This window comes from Ambystoma mexicanum, chromosome 2q (genome assembly GCF_040938575.1).
Source record: "Ambystoma mexicanum isolate Mex_15411 chromosome 2q, UKY_AmexF1_1, whole genome shotgun sequence".
Lineage (NCBI taxonomy): Eukaryota > Metazoa > Chordata > Amphibia > Caudata > Ambystomatidae > Ambystoma > Ambystoma mexicanum.
Genome location: NC_090924.1, coordinates 319,897,273 through 319,917,215, shown reverse-complemented (window position 1 = coordinate 319,917,215; position 19,943 = coordinate 319,897,273). Strand labels below are relative to the sequence as shown.

General features: G+C 45.4%; 1 protein-coding gene across 1 annotated transcript in view; it reads left to right on the top strand.

The window, feature by feature from the left end:
* The first annotated feature begins 15,585 nt into the window (after positions 1–15,585).
* Positions 15,586–19,943, top strand: part of RPL3L (ribosomal protein L3 like) — a 320,999-nt gene continuing 316,641 nt past the window's right edge. The window contains exon 1 of the mRNA XM_069647298.1: positions 15,586–15,697. Coding sequence (XP_069503399.1) covers positions 15,695–15,697 — 3 coding nt within the window. The 5' untranslated portion in view covers positions 15,586–15,694. The remainder of the gene's footprint in view (positions 15,698–19,943) is intronic.

The following is a 19,943-nucleotide window of genomic DNA, read 5'->3' as shown; positions in this document are numbered from 1 at the left end:
GGAGCAGATCTACTCCAGTACCAGGAGGGGGAGAACCTGAGGAATGACCTCAGTCCCCGGTGTGAAAGAGGAGACGCATTAGCCCAGATCTGACTCTGTTGGCTTTCTTTAACCCTAGACCTAGGGACGTGTCTCTGAACAATGTAACCACCCTGCACACACTGGTCACCGAAATCCAACTGAGGATGCTGCTGTCTGGGCCTGCACCTCCAGAGCCTCTGAAGGTAAACTCTCCTCCACAGAAGAGTATGTCCAAGGGGGACGCGGGTGCCTGTGCATCATTTGACCCGCCACCACCATCCCATCAGGACAAGACTTCTACTGGAGCTCTGGATCTACACACAGATACGGGCACAGACACAGCTACCATGACTACTGGTACCAACAAAGACGATGATTTCATCGTGGCAGACTGGGAGACTCCGCACATGGACAAGCCCCATAGGGTCTCCACTCCGGACGAAGTCGGTTCCTTTCATTCATTTAGTCATCATCTCAGCCCTCGCCGGATTTGGTGGTCTCGGCCACAACTAGGAAACGCTCGGCGAACCCGTCATCGGCAGCCATGGTACCTCAGGACCAGGAAGGAAGAAGCTGGATGCCATTGGCAATGGGATAATTTACACGGCAGCCTCTACCATCAAGGCATCAAAAGCACTAGCAATTGTAGACAATTATGACCGGGAGCTCTGGTACAAGCTGGGCCCTATCCTGGATTTTCCACCCAAGGATAAGAAGGTTGAGGCACTGGAACATTTTCAGGAAGGAGAGGTGACCTCGGATCACGCCATCACTGTGGTAGTAGACATTGCAGACAAAGAATTTTGCCAGATAGGGTACGGGTGTGTCTGCGCCGTCAAGGTTGGTTGAAGGCTACGAACTTCAGACCAGACATTCAGATGAAGGTGCAGAATATGTTGTTCGACGGGGAAAATGTCTTCGGAAAGGCAGTCGACGAGTCTTTGCAGGCGATAAAGACTGACATGGAGACGGCATGTTTTCTAGTAACTTTGGAGCAATGACAGTCCTCATCCTTTCGCTCCTCACGAGGAAAGCCAGGAAGATCGACAAAGGGTTATGGTACCCCTTACAGGCATCCCCCGTGCTCTTCCTCTCAAGAAACGTACAGGGGGTGTTCTCAAGGCAGTGGAGCCCAGCGGCAGAACCCCTGCCCCCATGCAGGCCTGAAACAGCCGTGGCTCTTGGTCCCCACTTACGCACCCCAGTGGTAAGCCAGCTGGCGAAGTTCATCAGCATGTGGGAAAAGATCACCTCGGACGTGAGAAAAGATCACCACAGACGGATGGGTGCTGGATGCTCTCGGACAGGAATACACTTTGGAGTTCCAACACCAGTGTCCTTGTATCCCTCTGATTCATGACAAGAACTACACGGGTCACAGCTTCTGCAGGAGGTGCGGTCCATGTTACGGAAAGGGGCAATAGAGCCCATCTCTCAACTACTCCGGGGCTCCGGAGTATTTCCAGATACTTTCTAGTCCGAAAGAAGACAGGAGGTTGGAGGCCGATTCTGGATCTACCTCGTTTCAACAAGTACTGAAAGTCTCAATAGTTCCAGATGGTCACGTTGCAGCTCATGCTCGGCCAGCTGGAGCAGGGAGATTTTCTGACCTTGTTGGACCTGGAGGACGCCTACTTCCACATCCCCATTCTCAAAAAGCACTGCAAGTTCCTGCGTTTTGTAGTTCAGGGTCAGCTCTGCCTTTCGGCCTGAAGTCGCCACCAAGGGTGTTTACAAAGTGCCTGGCCCCGGTGGCAGCACATCTTCGTCTACAAGGCATCCACATATACCCCTACCTGGACGACTGGCTGCTGCATGCCCCCTCGCGGTGCCTGTCAAGCAAGCCCACACGAGGACCGTACATCTGCTGGCAGAGCTGGGGTTCTTCATAAACTACCAAAAGTCTTGCTTGAAGCCATTTCAAGACACTATATTCCTGGGTGCATTACTCAACACAGTGACGTGCTTGGCGTCTCCCAGGCAGCGACGGTGCTATCCATCAAGTCACTTCTGGGCATGTTGTCCTCCTGCATAAACCTTGTTTGCCTCTGCAGACTGCTCATGAGACCTCTCCAAGAGTTTATAGATTCAAGGTGGATGCAAGTGTCGGGGAAAGATTGTACAATCGGACCGAAAAAAGGTCAGACTATGCAAAAAGTCTGAAATTGTATACCACCAATGGTCCGAACACCAAAGTTCAAACCTTTGGTGGGATGCGTTGTAGGTAAAAAAAAAAAACCAGGGGCTGCGGGGGTGCACCCCGCTCACTATACTGTGTGGTATAGTGAGCGGGGTGTTGCGGGGGACAGCCCCGCAGCACACCCGAGAAGAAAGAAAAAAGAAGAATAAAAACGGGGGCTGCAGGGGTCTCCCCCGCAAAACCCTGCTCACTATAGTTTAAAGTATAGTGAGCGTGGGTTGCGGGGGAAACCCCTGCAGCTGCCTGTAAAAAAAATAAAATTAAAATAATTAAATGAAAAAATTTTAAAAAATTTAAAAAGGATTCTGCGCCGCCGGTTCCTGATTACGGAAGTGAAAGGGAACTGGCGCCGCAGGGACACAGCATGAAGAAAAGGTAAGTAGGGTTTGTTTATGTTGGGGGTGTGTTGAGGGTGTGGGTGGGGGGGTGTCGTGGGTGGGTGTGGGACTGGGTATGTAGTGATTTGCAGTGTTTGTTTGCATGGGAAATGTACAAACCTTTGCTGGTGCGTACTTTCCCATGCAAACTTTTCTGTCACAGACTTTTCCATGACGGAAAAATCACGCAGATCCTTGGGGAACTTTACGGACAAGATCTCTCTCAACAAAGATTTCCGTCGGACAATACTGTGGTGGGGCGTTCGGCAGCTCCATTTCAGGTTCCTCCTTCCCAGGAGATGGTCACAACGGACGCCTTTCTAGAGGGATGGGGAGCCCACACCAGAGAGTTGCACGCCAGAGGCCTCTGGCAATCGGAAGAGAAGGTCCTGGAACTGCGGGCCGTATTCTGGGCCCTCACGTCTTTCCTACTGTCATTGAAGAACAAGGTGGTGAGGATCTTCACAGACAACACCACAACCATGTTCTACATCCAGAAACAGGGGGGGACTCGGTCTCCGGTGCTCTCCAAGGAGGCTCAGGCAGTGGGCCATTCGTCAAGGCATGTTCCTTGTTGCGTTTCACCTGGTGGGAGTCAAGAACACCATTGCGGACTCACTCAGCAGGGAACTGCACTTGTGCCACGAGTGGGAGCTTTGCCAGAACCAGGTGGACCGACTGTTGAATGGGGACGACCCCAGATCGATCTCTTTGCGACGGCGGCAAACACCAAGGTTGCCAGAGGTTTGCCATCAGGTTCCCTCAACCGAGGAGCTTGGGGGACGCATTCTCGTTCCTGTGGGAGAGACAGTTCCTATGCGCTTTCTCCACATTTCCACGCCTCCTATGTGTGAACAACACACTCAGACAGTGCAAATGCAGGATGTTACTTGTCGCCCCGGCGTGGGCAAGGCATATCTGGTATCCGGACTTACTTTGCCTGTCGGTGGTCCAGTCCATCAGGCTACCGCTGTCATCGGACCTTCTCGCCATAACCCAGGGTTCCTGAACATGAGGGCATGGCTCCTGCAGCCCTAGAGTTTGGAGGTTATGCTTTACCCGCAGAATGTAAGGACATCCTGGCCACGGCCAGAGCCTCTTTTACGTTGAAGTGCTACGGACATAAATGGAAACATTTCTCAGTGTGGTGCCAGACTCAGAAGAATACCCCTCTGCGTGCCCAGCTCCACAATTTCTGCCATAATTGCTTTCCTTGGCAAAAGCAGGACTGGCTCACGCCTCTATCAAGGTGCATTCTAGGCGCCATATCACGTACAGCAGGTCCCCGGGCAGAACTTTGCTGTGGTCTCACAGACTCGTCAAGGAGTTCCTTAAGGGGCTCTTTAGGACTTTCCTTCCGGTGAACGCTCCTGCCCCTGCTTGGGAGCTCAATGTTGTGTTGTTTAAACTCATGGAAGTGCCCTTCGAACCTATGCATCAGGCTCTGCTCAACTTTCTCTCGTGGAAGACGGATTTCCTCGTGGCTATCATCTCGGCCTGGTGAGTCAGGGAGATACAGGCCCTGTCTTGCAAGCAGCCTTGCTTGTCTTTCCACACCTCAAGGGTGTTACTGTGCACACACCCCACATTTATGCCCAAGGTACCATCAGAATTCCACCTCAACTAACCTTTGGTGTTGCCTGTATTCTTTCTGAATCCGTCATCGCTGGCGGAGAGGGTCTTGCATTTGCTGGATATTGCTCATGCCCTGAAATTCTATGTGGCACGAGCAAAGGATTTTCAATAGACTTCTCAGTTGTTCGTCAACTTTGGACCTGTAAATCGAGGAAAGGCCTTGTCAAAGGCTTTCATCTCCAGGTGGCTCTCTGGCTGCATCATGCACTGTTAGCGACTGGCAGCAGGCCACTGGCAGGCCATCTGAGAGTCCACTCCACCAGACTCTTTGCAGCTACAACGCATTTCTCTCTGGTGTGCCCCTGCTCGACATCTGCAGGGCTGCTACGTGGAGGTCCATGCACACCTTCACGAGGTTCTACTGCAATGACAGTGATTCCAGTGGGGAATCTCGAGCCGGCCAAGCAGTGCTACGCAACCTTTCTTTTAGGTGAGTCTGTTCCAGAGATGAGTTTTGTTACTTCTGTTGAGCCTTGCCACCTCCTGTGGTTGTGCATATGTACTGCTGTGTAATCGTTATTCATGAGCATATGAATCCATGCCAGACCCCATGCTAGAGAAGGAAAAAGTTACTTACCTGTAACTATTGTTCGCCATCATGGGTCTGGCATGGATTCACATGCGAACCCTACCCTCTTCCCCTCTGTGGCTCTACTTGATTCATACTGCCACTTTACATGCTTACCAAATCTGAAGATGGCCACCAGGGGTGGAGCTAAAGGAGAGGACTGTCATTGCATGGGGGCAGTATGACCCAGAGGAAAGTGGTTGGTTTAGAGGAGAAATACTGTTTATAAGTGAAAGAGAAACTGTTTTTTCTTTTACTGAGGATTCCCAGCCTGACGACGGGGGAATATTTATGAGCATGTGAATCCATGCCAGCCCCATGCTGGAGAACAATAGTTACAGGTAAGTAACGTGTTCCTTGGTGACCATAACTGGCATACAATGTGGCAGTAGCTTCCTGAAAATGGTTTACAGTTTATAAATCACTTTCATGAAGCTACGGTCTGAATCAATATATGCCAGTAATGGTCACTGTAAATCATTTGCACAAAGCTCTGGGCACAATAAATCTATGGCAGGAATGGTAACTGTGAACACGTGCATGAAGTTGTGCTGTGGTCGCAATCAATATATTCCAATAGCGGTCACTGTAAACCACTTGAAAAGGGCTGCGGACAATTTATGGCAGTAATGGTCACTGTCAAACACTTGCACAAGGCTGTGGCAACAATATACACCAGTAATGGTTCCTGTATTAATTTCAAGAAGTTACAATTACCATCTATCTATGTCAGTAGTGGTCACTGCAAATCACTTGTAGAGGGTTGAGGCCACAGTAAATGCCCGTAATGGTCACTGTAAACTCCTGGAATGAGGCTACAGTCAATATATGCCACTATTATTACTGTAAATCATTCTATTATAATACAATTATGGGTTTGCTCGTATGTCATTCTAATATGCCCTTCTATTTCAATCATGACAATATGCTACTGGTTAAATGGCACTTGAATTCTCACTCTGTGAAAGTATTGATTAATATGATGGTCTCCTAATGTTTCTATCGTTGATGTAAAGGGTTTGCGCATTATCATATTTCTTTGCAAAAAGTTGACTTGAAAAAGCATAATACTGGACTGGCAAAGCATGTGACACAAAAGATGTAGTTCAACTTGCTTCATTGTTGACAGCTTGTGGTTGGGATACACATTGCTGGGGATTAGGAGTTTCTCTACAACTAAAAATGATGTGAATCTATAAGGTACCAAGTCTCCTAGTCTAAAAGGTTGGCAAACCTCCCTTTCAACTTCAGGTCATCCCCCTCCCGCTAAGGACTGATCCCTGGAGGTTTCCCTGAGCTTCTATTGTGCATTGGAGGGGAATCGGAATAAACACCCGTGACACCTTTGACTTTATCTTTAAAAAATAAGATGTCAGGATGGATTAACATGTAAGGAGTCTGTGTTTCTAATCTAACAGAGATACCTGGCACTGTCATGTTCTCTAATGTACTACACAATCACAGGTATATAGCGCTGAGTTCGCTATTGTAATCCCTCTAGGAGTATAGTGCATGGCTAACTTCTTCTTGTTTGAGGGGTATAGATCCCCTCTCACTTCTACAAGATATATTGCCTTTCTCGCTTTTAAGGGATGCAATGCTCCTTTCACTTCAAAGGAATGGTTAGTGGAGCAGATGGACGCCCTTATCCCTAACTGCCGTACCCTCACCGCTGTCATACTGGAACAGTCGGAGAAGAGCCCTATATGGGACTCCATGTGTTATGCCTATACTGCATTGAGTGTACGAAAGAAGATATGCACTCAGACAACCGTATCGAATGTATCCTTGCACAGAGAGAGTAGAAGGATATTGTGTGGAAGGTTGTCAGCACTTACAATTGCACATCATGTAATTCTGAGTGAAATCTGACGAGGGCAGGGTGTTATGAAGAAGATGTACAAAGACATACTGAAACAATCTGAAAATACTTAAGAATGACGATGTAACTGAAGCGAAAAGAGAAACATGTACGAAATGATAAAGTGATCATATACAAAGAGGACAAAGTAACCTGCTGATTAATAAATGTACATACTATGAAACACAAGGTAGATGAGACATATAGAAGCGTGTTGCAGAGGAAAACATAACATGGCTAGAGTGGCCATGGAAAGACGGACGTCAGACTCATATTAAAAAACTTCAAGCTACCTCAGAGACAGACCAGGACTGCAGAATCAGGAGACACTGGAAAAACAGCTTTGTGCGAGGAACAAAGAGGAGTATATTGGCCTGGCATCAAGGATGCTACTTCAAAGAATAATTGCAAGGCACAAGGGTAGTCAGAAAGATAAGCCATGTATATAAGACATATTTCTCTTAGATTAAGCAAAGGAGAAAACATCTGCAAGAGCCAAGTATTAGACAAATAAAGATGTGGAAAACCCATGTAAGATGCAGTGAGCAAGGCTGTAGAGGCCAAGAAGGGTAATTACATCCAAATCAATGTAATCAAATAGCAGTAAATAGAAGGTCAAGATAGACACATTTGTGGTCTACTCACACGTGATTCAGAAGTTGAAAACAAGTGCTATTCATTATCGCCACACTTCAGAGATTTGAAGATGAGGAAGTGACGTTCACCGTACATGCAGGTTCGTCACGGTGGAAAAGGAGGGGCTTCCTACATGTAGACAGCACTCCAGTGCAACATGCAGCCCTATTGGATAAACGTATTGAAGCACTAGCACTCCCATTGACTCTAGCAGGCGTAAAATGTGCAGCGCATACCAAGAGAATGCAGAAATGAAGCTGGAGACTTAGAAGCCAAAAAGGCAGCCTATTTCCCAACCATTTCTAAATTTGAAATAGAAAGTGTTAAACAGATGATAGGATGATGCATGTTGGTAAAAGGAGGGTTTTAGCATGCAGTCTATTGTCCAGTTAATTCAAATACAAGGTTGAGCACCACAAGAAGAGAAGGATTAATGGGAAAGGTGGGGTGTTCTTTATCCCCCACTCAGGCAATTTGGAGACAGAATAGCACTGGAAAGCCAGTTATGCCTTTAGCATTTTTGAGGGTAGCGTTGGAGCAGCTCCACTACCCCGCGCATGTGACTTGAGAGAGTCTAGCTGCTACAATTGCAGGAGAGTGGTTCTCGCCAAACCTTATAGAGCATGTGGCACTGTTAATTGTAAATTGCATCGTGTGCCAGAAATTAACTGCAGGGCAAACTTTGTGAACAGTGAGGGAGCAATTCCTAGACCCAATGGCCCATTTCAGCATCTACATATAGATTATGTGGACATGCTACATATATGCAATGGTTACAGATATATGCTGGTTGTGGTATGTTCTTTTTGTAGATGGATTGTGGCAGGTCCATGCAGACACCGGATGCCATGTGCGCTGCCAAGTTCTTTGTGTGTGAGGTATTCCCAAGATGGGGTGTGTGCGATGTTTTGCGTTCTCACAATGGACCGCATTTTGTAAATGAACTGTTCAAACAAATAGTTAATCTATTAGGCATTAAGCATAGGTCTTCCTCCGCGAATCACCCACAGGCGAATGGCGTCTGTGAATGATTAAATGGATTACTGAAGGAGAGGATTGTGAAAGTAAAGATTACTTTAAAGAAGGGATGGCTACACTGCCTTCCCATTGCCTTATACACACGAAGAAACCAGCCTGGCTCAGATCACCATCTAACTCCTCATGAGTTGGTGTCTGGATGCCATATGAGAACTCCCCCTTGCCCTTCCAACTAGGTTAAACACGGCTGCCCATAGTGTAGCGAAGGTGCTAGGTGATGAGTTGCATGATTACCTAACAGCAATGACTGCATGTGTTTCTTTCATGTCTCAACAGGTCAAGACCCGAAGCAAGACGTCAAAGAGAAGCGACAAAGACGATTAATCCATTGAAGCAGAATATTTGTTAAAACAACCACGCCTACACCCAGGCGACCAGGTGCTGGTGTGAAAGTGTGTACACACTTGGAGTACACCACGCTTTGAAAAACCATATGAGGTGGAAGAAGTTACCCCCATACCTGGCAAGTTAAAAGGAAGACGAGCTTGGCTGATAAACCATATCAAGGAGGAACCCGACCCCGCCTGCAACTACCGACGGTGAAGCAAGAGAAGAGATTCCACACATGCAGACTTGTTCAATGGCCAAGAGAAAAGACAAGGAAAATGAAGAGCACAGCAACACTTTGAACTGAGGACTAATATCCTTCAACGTTTGATAAGGAATAAATAGACTTGCAGTTATTCTGGAACTTTTTTAGATAGGCTAAAGGAACAATGCTTTGAATTACATGGTTTCAGAATAATCATAGGAATCACCTTGAAGTTCTTGAAATAAAGGTGTGATTCATAGGGCCTCATTACAACCCAGGCGGTAAGTTCCCTACTTTACCACCATGGTGTAAACTCTGTTTACACCATAGTGGATGGCGGATTTACCGCCCCATTCCAAGGTGAGTGGGGCGGTAAATCCCCATTCTTCATTTACCCTTCCCCATTCCCATTTTTGCCCCATAGGGCATAATGGGAGTGGGGAAGGCGCTAATTACTCACCGTAAATTACGGTGCCATAATTAGCACCAAGGCGGGTTAGCGCCTTGCATTTTAACGGCTGCTAAAAGCAGGCGTTAAAATGGTAATCAGGCGTTAAGGGTTAACGCCGCCGACGGCGCCGTTAAACCCTTAACGCCTGGGTTGTAATGAGGCCCATAGAGACTTACACAATTATATATTAAAAGTCCAAGCAAAAATGGGGAGGTTTCTGAATATAAGAGGCTCATTTCCATCAAGAAAGTCAAAGAGCTTTTGTGGAGTAATAATTGCGATATCATTTTGTGTTATGGTTTGTATTTTCGTCCTGATCTTTATGGCATTTAGACTTGTTATAAGAAACGATACAGACATAGAGGGGAACAATGAAACAGTGACTATTGCCCCTGATGAAAGCACAAACAGTATTCTTTATAATGTCACTAGGCATCTATTTTCATTTAAAAGGGATGTTGGGGAAGACTATGAAGATATTAACACATATCTTGATAATTCGGCTCATTTCAAAAAGAACCTATGGTGTCGGCACATGAAAGAGGTGGGAGTAAGAACATCAGATGAAAGCTGCAATGTCTTTTCCTTAATACTGTATGCCATGATTGCACGAAGGACATTTATTACCAAGAGATGCCTGCACATGATGCAATATGTCTCAGTCATCTAGCATTGTGTACAACCAGAGGGCAATTTGACGGAAAATGGGCAAGTTTACGATGGCGATCAAGAGGAACATTTCCATATGAAGATACTTATGTGAAGGCAAAAAGGATGCAAAGTGGAATGGGGTGGACAAGCAAACATCATGTATCCATTCCAGATTGGATAACGGATACAAATTGTCAAGATGAATAGGATGGATTGCTCAGATGTGACTGAAAGAGCAGGAGAGCCAGGATGCTGGGGGAGACCTCAGCTATTGGTGTATGGACGTGTTGCCACCAGTACCGGATGGGAAGATGGACTATTCTCTTGCCCTGCACCATTATCGAAGAAAGAACCAGTAAGCATAGTGCAAATAGTGTATGACAGATGCCTAGAACCATATGCCAAGTATTCCAAGTTACTAACATGGGACAACATTGACAATGAAGCAGGACCAAAATATATAATACCATTGAAGAATGCAACAACATGCTTTAAGAATAGAGGCTTGGTTCTGGTTGGAGCGAACAAAGGCTGTGGACAGATACTCAAAGTCTCAGGAATTAATGGAGGAACTGCTGTACTGATGGACCGATATTGGGCTTGTTGATCCAGAGCTTACATGCAATTGCCTGAGAATTGGGGAGTAATATGCTCTATTGTAATGGTACATGTTCCAGCAATAGTGATTCCCTAAAGTGATCTCAATATTGATGGATTTCCAAAGATGAATGAACATCAGAGGAGGAAGAGAGAGAATTATTTCTCATCAAAATCAATAAAGGCATATGAAGACATTGCAGATGAGCATAAACTGTTCAGCAAGACAGCAATGATAATGACATCTATATTCACGCAAGGATTCCAGACTGCAGTGAACGCCAAGTGGCTGCAGATAACCAGGTGGGTGCTGCTGCAGACAATCAATTCAAGAATCAAATGATTCAATGCAATCAGAGAAGAATTGAGAGCAATCAGGTTGATGAACTGATGAACTCTGTCTCAGGAGGATAGCTAAGGGGCAACATGCTCGCCTTGGAAGCAAGACGACACGAGGCAACACAGGTTCGATCCCCGGGTCTGCACTTAGAAACCTCCGGGTATTAAGCGTGTTATAAATAACCTATCATATAATATGATATCATATAATATCATGACTCTCCAGCACAGGTATGACCTGTACTTAATTACTGCAATGAAAGAAGGCATGTGTGCCAAGGTTGATTGAGGTATTTGTATAGCGCGTATATCACAAATTAAATCGAATCACAGCACGGGTGTTACCCTGAGAGCAATACCTCCATCAGTACATTAGCGCTTTATGCTACTTGCCCTTACAGATAATGCATTACATTTTTTACTTAAACAGATTCGTTTTGAATTTTTTTTTGAAAAACTGACAGAGATTCCTCTCTTCTTAAATCAAGTGGAAGACTGTTCCAAAGTTTTGGTCCAAAGACAGAGAATCTGCAATCTCCTCTAGACACACATCGAGCTGATGGAACAGTAAACAGATACTTGTCTTTTGATCTCAAGAACCGTGAAGGTTGGTAACAATGTAGCTATTCCACAAGATAGCTAGGGGCTAAATTATTGGCCTTCTTGCTGTACATTCACACCATCCCATGATGGAGAAAATGGAACCCTAACGGAAGCAATAACGATGCTGACAGCCCTTCATACAAAGATGGAAGATGAAGGTGATGAGACGAGACAGCAGGAGATGACTGGTTCTCATTTCTATCGTCATGCATTCCAACCTGACTGGCAAATGTTTTCAGAATACTCTGAGCAATACTCGTGTTGGTATTGCTAGGATTCTGTCTTATAAGGATCAGCTTGAGACAGTGCCAGAAGAGAGCCAAGAAAGTACCTGTGAGAATATAAACAGAAGCACCCCTGCAGCTAAGTTCTACTATCTCAAGGATCATAAAAAATATGTAGGACATTGTATATTCTGTCCACCATCAGGAGAATGCGGTCATGTGATGAACATAAAAAGAATGCAGGTCACCTGAGGGGGTGACATAGATCTGGATTCCAAAGAAACAACAGCATGAAGAGAAGATGAAGGAGATTGAAGAGCACAATGTGGTTGGCTTTCCCTAATTCCCTCCTCCTTACCGCTGTCAAACTGGAATAGTCAGAGAAGCGCCCTATATGGGACTCCATGTGTTGTGCCTGTACCGTATTGAGTGTATGAAAGACAATATCCACTCGGACAACCGTATCGAATGTATCCTCACACTGAGAGAGTAGAAGGATATTGTGTGGAAGGATGTCAGCATGCACCATTGGACATCATGTAATGCTGAGTGAAATCTGACATGGGCAGTGATGTCATAAAGAAGATGTACGAAAACATACTGAAATGATAAGAAAATACTTAAGAGTGACAATGTAACTGAAGCGACAAGTGAAACATGTACGAAATGATAAAGTGATCATATACAAAGGAGACAAAGTAACCTGCTGATTAATAAATGTACATATGCTGAAACGCATGGTAGACATATAGAAGCTTGTTGCTGAGGAAAACATAACATGGCTAGAGCGGCCATGATGGAAAGATGGACGTCGGAATTGTATAAAAACCATTCAAGCTACCTCAGAGACAGACCAGGGCTGCAGAATCAGGACACACTGGAAAAACAGCTCTGTGTGGGAAATAAAGAAGTGTCTATTGGCCTGGGATCAAGGATGCTACTTCAAGGAATAATTGCAAGGCAAAAGGGGAGTCAAAAGGATAATCCATGTACATAAAACATATTTCTCCTAGATTAAGCGAAGGAGAAAACATCTGCAAGAGTGAAGTATTAGACAATTAAAGATGTGGAAAAACCCATGTAGGATTGAGTGAGCAAGACCCAAGAGGCCATGAAGGGTAATGGCACCCAATTCAATTGAATCAAATAGCAGTAAATAGAAGGTCAAGATGGAAACATATGTGGTCTCCGCACATGTGATTCAGAAGTTAAAAACAAAGGCTATTAATTAAGCCTAAACAAAGATATTAGTGTGCTTACACTCCCTCAAATGTCCCACAGCAGAGAGCAGGCTTTGAGGTCAACTACAAAGGAGAAGCCATTGCTTGGGGCATGACTGATGAGAGACAATGGACTAATTGGAAAAGTGGGGAGTAGTCTGACATTATTTGTGGCACCCGAGGTTCGTTTTGCTTATGTGCTGCTAACAAGCCGAAAGTCCAAGCTTGGGAAATTATGCTAACCAATCAGAGGCTCTATATAACAACATTCTATGGAACCTGCTGCCATCATTCTGTTATAATCAGTGTTATATGTATTTAGAGGTAGTTTGAGGTGTTCCCACCAGACAAGGGGCAGCCAATAAAGTTATTAACACTTATATATACTATAGGTACTGATGTTGCCTTAGCTAATCCCTTCATTCAATAGGTTTTAGTTTGCCACGTAGGATGATGTCAGATGAGGCATATTGGGGTATTATGACCTCTGTGTAATCAAGTTTGTGTGTGAGTGTGCAAGCATCAATCCGATGTCTGCAAGTTTTGCCCTGCTTTATTAAATTGAGAATAAAGTAGTACTTCGACATTTTCTTTGAGTCTGTCCGGTTATTTGGTCTGAGATTTTTATTGGTAATCCCATCTAGCACAAGCAACGCTTCAAGGTGCTAGAGCACAAATGTACTTCCCCTCTCAATCCTAAAAGATATAATGCCCCATTCACTTTTAAGTGGAACAGGGCGTAGTTTTGATTTTGGTTGAATTACCCATGGTAATTCCGCCATGCTTGAATATTGTTAATGCCCTCGGATACAGAGTTTAATCCTCCATATAATGAATTTCTGGTATTGCCCAATGTGGAGTCCCATGAGACTCCATTAATGATTGTAGGAGTTAGCGCTGGCGGTAAATCGACCTGCGATTATTCCTCAATTTTTCTGGAGCTAATACCACTCGCCATGTTTTTGAGGTTTTTCTGCCAACTCACCTGCAGAGTTGGAATATTGTAGCATGTTAAAAACATTACCACCATTTTGTTACTGCTACCAATATACTCGCAATGAGGAGCAAAGTGCCCAGCCCACTTGTAAATAGTCTCTGTCTCTTCATAAATCTCAGGACTTCCAACTTCTTAAAACTCTCAGCTTGCTAAGCTTCAGCAGCTTGACCAGTCTGCAAAGCTTGTCCAGTACCTGGATTACTTCTTACTCTGCCAGCCTGCGTAGGTGGTCTAGGTTGAGGCATCCCCAGGGGGGTTTTGGAGATGGGAATTTTCGCCCTCCTCTTCTTTGAGGTGCACTGACGCCTGGAAACGCCTTCCTCAACTGGACCTTTTGATGGCCTTGTAAAGGCCTTGCTTTCATTGTGCATATTTTTGGTGTTTCCTCATTAACTACTTGTTAGGCACGGTTGCAATCAGCCTGCTAATGGGTTCATTAGGTTAATTTGCTTAGTTGCCCCAGCTGTTGCTATCTGCTGCCTCTTGAAGCTAGGAAAGGGCTGACTGGCATCCTAGGTTGAGCGGAAGGTCTGCACCTTTCATCAGGCTCCTCGCCACACAGTCGTGGCTCATCAGCGTTTCCCGAATCAATGTCTTCCACAATGGGTGATTTGCTGGTGCTCTCTCTGTGGTTTTTGGTAATTTGGTAATAGTCCGCGGAGCTCCCCATCTCATACCTCTCTAATCTGGGTCATGCACTGTGAGCCGGTTTAGCATTTCTTAACAGGGATCTCTGATGGCATTCAGGATCCTGTGGTGGGATTTGTGCATGCACCATGGTGCTCTTTCCCTCCTTGGTGTGTCCTTATGTACTACGCTCCATTGCTTCAAAGCTAGGTTTGCGCTTTATGAATCCCATACACACATAAATACATAAATTACTTCCTCACCTCAATCCTGATCTGCCCAATTCCATGGGGTAAATTCTGTAGAGATACTGGTGACGAAAGGGGATGCTGTAAAGAGAACAACCTAGGGTCTAGGTCCAGTCATTCAATGAACCTGCCATGACAGCAGTCTCACTGGGTTTGGGTCACCTTACCCTATATAAATATACATATGGAGCGCAGATCTCGGTTGTTGTGTAAGAGGGACTTCACCACACTCTAGATGCCCAGGGTCTATGTCATCACAGTCGGAGTGCTGGCATGGATTGGGTTGGTGCTCTGTGACTCTTAACCAATACCACCTTTAGGCAGAATGCTGCTAGGCCCCAGTAGTCTGGCTTTCTGTGCACTGGGATGGGGGCAGGCACCTGACTTCCTTCCAGCACTGCTTTGTGCGCTTCATTCCAGAATTGTCTGCATCACAACTCCGCCATGCTTTCTCTGAGTCTCATACCATCATGCTGAAGAGGAAGGTGGCATGCCCCTATCCCCTCCCAACCGTTTTGGTAAAATGACTGCTATGTTATGCACTATAAAACACCAGGACACCGTGTCTACAACACAACATGATTGCAAACATGGCATTTGCTACCACTGTCAGCTCGACGCAGATTCATGTTGTGCCTGTGCTAAACTGGGACCTGCAGTGGACTTGCTTCGCCCCCTCCCACCTCCATGGGCAACCGTCCCAGAGGTCAGGCGCTGCCAGCGTTCCCCAGTATGGAACGAATACTAGCATTGAATGAAGCCAACAGCTAAATTTGTGCCTTTGACCGGGCAACATCTTAAGTGTCAAGTGGGAGCAGCACTCCTGACGGTCCCCTTTCTGCTGCCAGGCGAGCGCTGCTGAAGCCCCCATGGTTAGTACCTGCACCATTTCGCCTTTTGTCGGGCTCGTTGTCTGCTTTTGAGTTGCCACTGCTCAGTGTGCCCTCTCTTCGCACTTGCATTGGTCAGCACTGCCCGCCTTTTGACCATAGTTTGCTATGCTTCCGGTGTCCTGCTCTGACTGGCTGGGAGGGCGTAGGCGCAGTTTTAGGTGCTTTAACGAGCTTACACTGCAGCTGGAACAAATCGTGTGTAATTGCTTTTGCCTCATTATTAGTGTCGGCACCTGACACATGGAATTGCCTACGCAAAATGGCGGGAATGAGCAAGCTTTCTTCCCGAGTCGGCACACGATAGGTTAATGCTCTGAATTGCAAGCTGTGGGTGACAGGGTCTTCTACTCCCCGTCTACAGTGCAAGGTTTCCAGCCCGCAGACTGATTTCGCTGATGACTTTTGTTTGGTGTCAGGAGGTGTCAAGGTGTTAATTGAACAGTTCGCTTGATAATGTTGGCACTGATTAGAAGCCCTTTCTGATGCCATGGGAAAGCAGGGCATTTTTGATGCATGCTGTTTTGGTGGCCAAGAATACCACGCTGAGGGTTTATAAAAGTTGCACCCACACACGTGTATAGTAGACTGGTTCATAGAAAGAAGTACAGTGATGGCGTTTGATAAATGCCAGTACAAGGAAAGGGGGCTATGAATATGGTGCTGAAGGGCGAATTCCACTCCATGTTTTCTGATTAGCCACAGAAAATGTAGTTGTAATAGGGGTTATTTGTGTAGTCAGGGGTTGTCCTGGAACCCTGGTGTGGATCGGGCTCTTGAGCACCGTCCTTTGCGACCCTATAGGAAAAGTGGTGTTATTTGTACGTTTGCCGAGACTTGAAGACATTATTATGACATTATTTCTATACATTTGATTAAGGAGATTATGGAGAATTCTATTTAAGTTGGTGCCCCCATTCCCTACACATATTTCCCTTTTCTGATAAATGTCTTGATTGTTATGCACGTTTTCCTTCTTTCCCTTTCCCCTTATATAGAAGTACATATAAAGCAGCCCTTTATAGTGTGTTGTACCCTATAAGCATCCCTTACTTTCCCTGTATTATTTTGCAAATGACTGTTTCCTCATTAAGGTTTTATAAATGACTACTTATGCACATACATATAGTACTGTGTTTTCTTGATACTTTATTGGAACCTGCGTTTGTGCATCTGGGAAAGGAAGCAATAACATTCCAAGTATGAAAACGTGGAAGCCATTCCAGGTTTTCAGAGGTCAAAATGCTTCCACGCTTAAAGTTATGGGTATGAACGACTTCTGAGACAAAACATGGAAGTTATTTGTAAGGTCAAAAAGACAAGTACAATTCTTCTGAATTCTGATTTTCAAGTTTGGGAAGAAAACAAGAAAAAGTAGTTATTTTTTTTAATATGGTATTGGAATAATTATTTAATATATGAAATGCTCTAGTTATGTTTTACTTCTGTTTTTAACTTGTATCGTGATTGTGTATTGTGTTGTGATTTGTTTACTTTGTTTCTTATTCTTCTGTTATCTCATACTGTAATGAATTCTAGTTTTGTAAAGGTTTTCGAATAAACCAAAAACAATAAAGTAAAAAAGAAAAAAGAAAAAGTAGCAATTGGCTTGGTAAAAGTCTCAATCTGGCCGCAGGGAATTGTGTGCTGGACCTTGCGAGATGATTAAGGAACATAGACATATCATCAGTATCAGGGGAGTTGCTAGGTCTGGAAAAGACCTGGGGCTATGCTGATGTCGGAACTGTTGGGACTGGGGGTAGCTAGTCTTTTGGCTGTAGCTCCTGAGATTCTATCCGGGGCTACAACCAAACGATCAGGGCTATAGCCCCCTTAACCCCCCCTGGCAACGCCCCTGATCAGTATGTCTAAAAATACCTCTGAGAATCCAGAACTAGAAGTCATATTTTGAACACTGTGCAAGCCAGGGGAATCTTTGGCTTCCTGGTGCCCATTTTCTGAATTGTCTTAGCTTTTTCTGGACTTAAAACGTTCAACAGGGGTACCACTAACAGGTGAATTCTGGAAAGCTCAAGGGTGCTAGTAATATGCGGTAGAAATATGCAGCGAGGTCCTCTTAAGGGGATACTCTATTCTTATGCCTGCTTCCTTCCTACTTCACTTCTTTGCTCTTTTTGTTTTGTATGTTTTTCTATTTCGGTTAGGTTCTATATATAAATCATAGAGTTGTGTTATTAGTAATAATACATGTCAGTCCATGGATTGCAGTATAGACCTCCTATCAGCCAATCGGATGCTGGGAATGCACTCTAAACTATGTGGCATGTGTCTCATAATGATGCTTCCCCAATTTATGACCCTTGGCTTCGCCTCAGGAAATAATTTGGGGGTCGGTCATTACCCCATGATAATGACCCCTTCCTCAGTGAATAAGGTTTAATTATATTCCTTTAACATACAACCAAGGAGACAACTCGTGCTGCTCTGGGGAACTGGATCTATATTATAATGTGACCTCAGGTTCAAGAAGAGACGCCATAGTGTGACAACACATTCACAGAATGATGTCATGTACTGAAGATAGGTTCCTCGAATAAAATAATATCACAACACAGCAGATTCCTACTAATATGTCACAGTCAGGAGTCAGGTTCCTGGTGTGATATTAAATTCTGGCATTTGTTGTTTCTGGCACCCGGAAGCCATAAAGATGGGAAATTCACAATCAGGGGCCAGATGACAGAAACATTTCTGAGGTACAAGTGCAAATTTACACGGTATCAGAAGTAGGGCAAAGTTTGCCTTATTTCTTAAAACAATGGGGCATATTAGAAAACCTCTGTAGCATGATAAGAGCAGCTTGACAAGGTATAAGCACCAGGGCGAAAATTGCCTTAGTGCAAACAAGATACATGTTTAATGCATGTTTGCATCTGAGCAAAGTTTCCCCTAGTGCTAATGCCAATGAGTATTAGCTCTAGGGCACACCTTGCCATGATGCAAACATGCATAGAATTTGTTTTGTGGTCTGCCTGTCAGCAATATGACCCCACCTCACAACACTCCACAGCACACCAACAATAAACACCTCTTTACCTCACCAATCCAGTCCACCGCTCCCCATCACCACTCCATTACACTCTACCACCAGACCACCACTCCTCCACTCTATCCCCACTCCTCATCCCTCAGCCCCACAACACTACTCCAAAAACATCACCAGACCACACTCCACCACTCCACTACTACATACCCACTACACCCACCCAATCCACATACCTGCACCACTCAATATCACACAAACCACCAGTACATACTACCCCACCACCACTCCACACCACTCTACTCCCCACCACCCCCACTACACACCACCACACCACTCCACATCTACACACCATGCCCAGATACTATTTTCACCCCACCACACCACCAGTCAATCACTCCACAAATGCACACCTTCCTACAGCTCCACACCACCACCCCAAACCAACATTCCACCGCAACAGCACTCTACACTACCCCAACTTCACATAACCCCAACTCCACACCACCACTCCACACACAAATTCCACCCCCACTGAACATCAGCACTCCACACTACCACACCACTCAACCTATTTTTTCTTTTGTTGATGGTCCAACGTTGCCCAGAGCGTTGCCCGTGGTTATGATTAATTCAAAACCTTCCAGCCATCACCTTTCTGTTTTGCTAAAGTCACCCCGAATGGGACGGGTATGCCCAGACGTGGGTCCCTAGTCTGCCGGGCCTAAAGACCCAAGCTACCCCTCACTGATGACGCCCAACAAGACTGAAACATGTCTGGGGATGCTTGTGGTCTCGTGCAGAAGGGATGTGACCTAGCAGTTCGGGCTGGACTGCCCCTTTTGGGGTAGGACCAAGCCAGATTTGCATATGGTTTTTCCCCTTCTGTAATGGCTTGGCAGGCTGGAAAACGATGGTCTGGAGGGTTGCCCAGAACTTTGCCTGTGGTTATGATTAATTCAAAACCTTCCAGCCATCACCTTCCTGTTTTGCCAACGACCATCCCGCCAGCAGAATCATGGTGCAAAGCACGGACACTTCAACATAACTCTACACTATTTTGAGCCCAATGTATCCACAATGCATGCCAGAAACACGCCTATGTGGAGCCATTCTAAATGTTAGCATTAGGTGGCCCCTTGCCATTCACCAGGGTCAAAGCACCCCCAGCCCCCCTCCATGCTCTGACCCTGACCACAAGGTGGTCGGGCTTCCGCCTTTCTC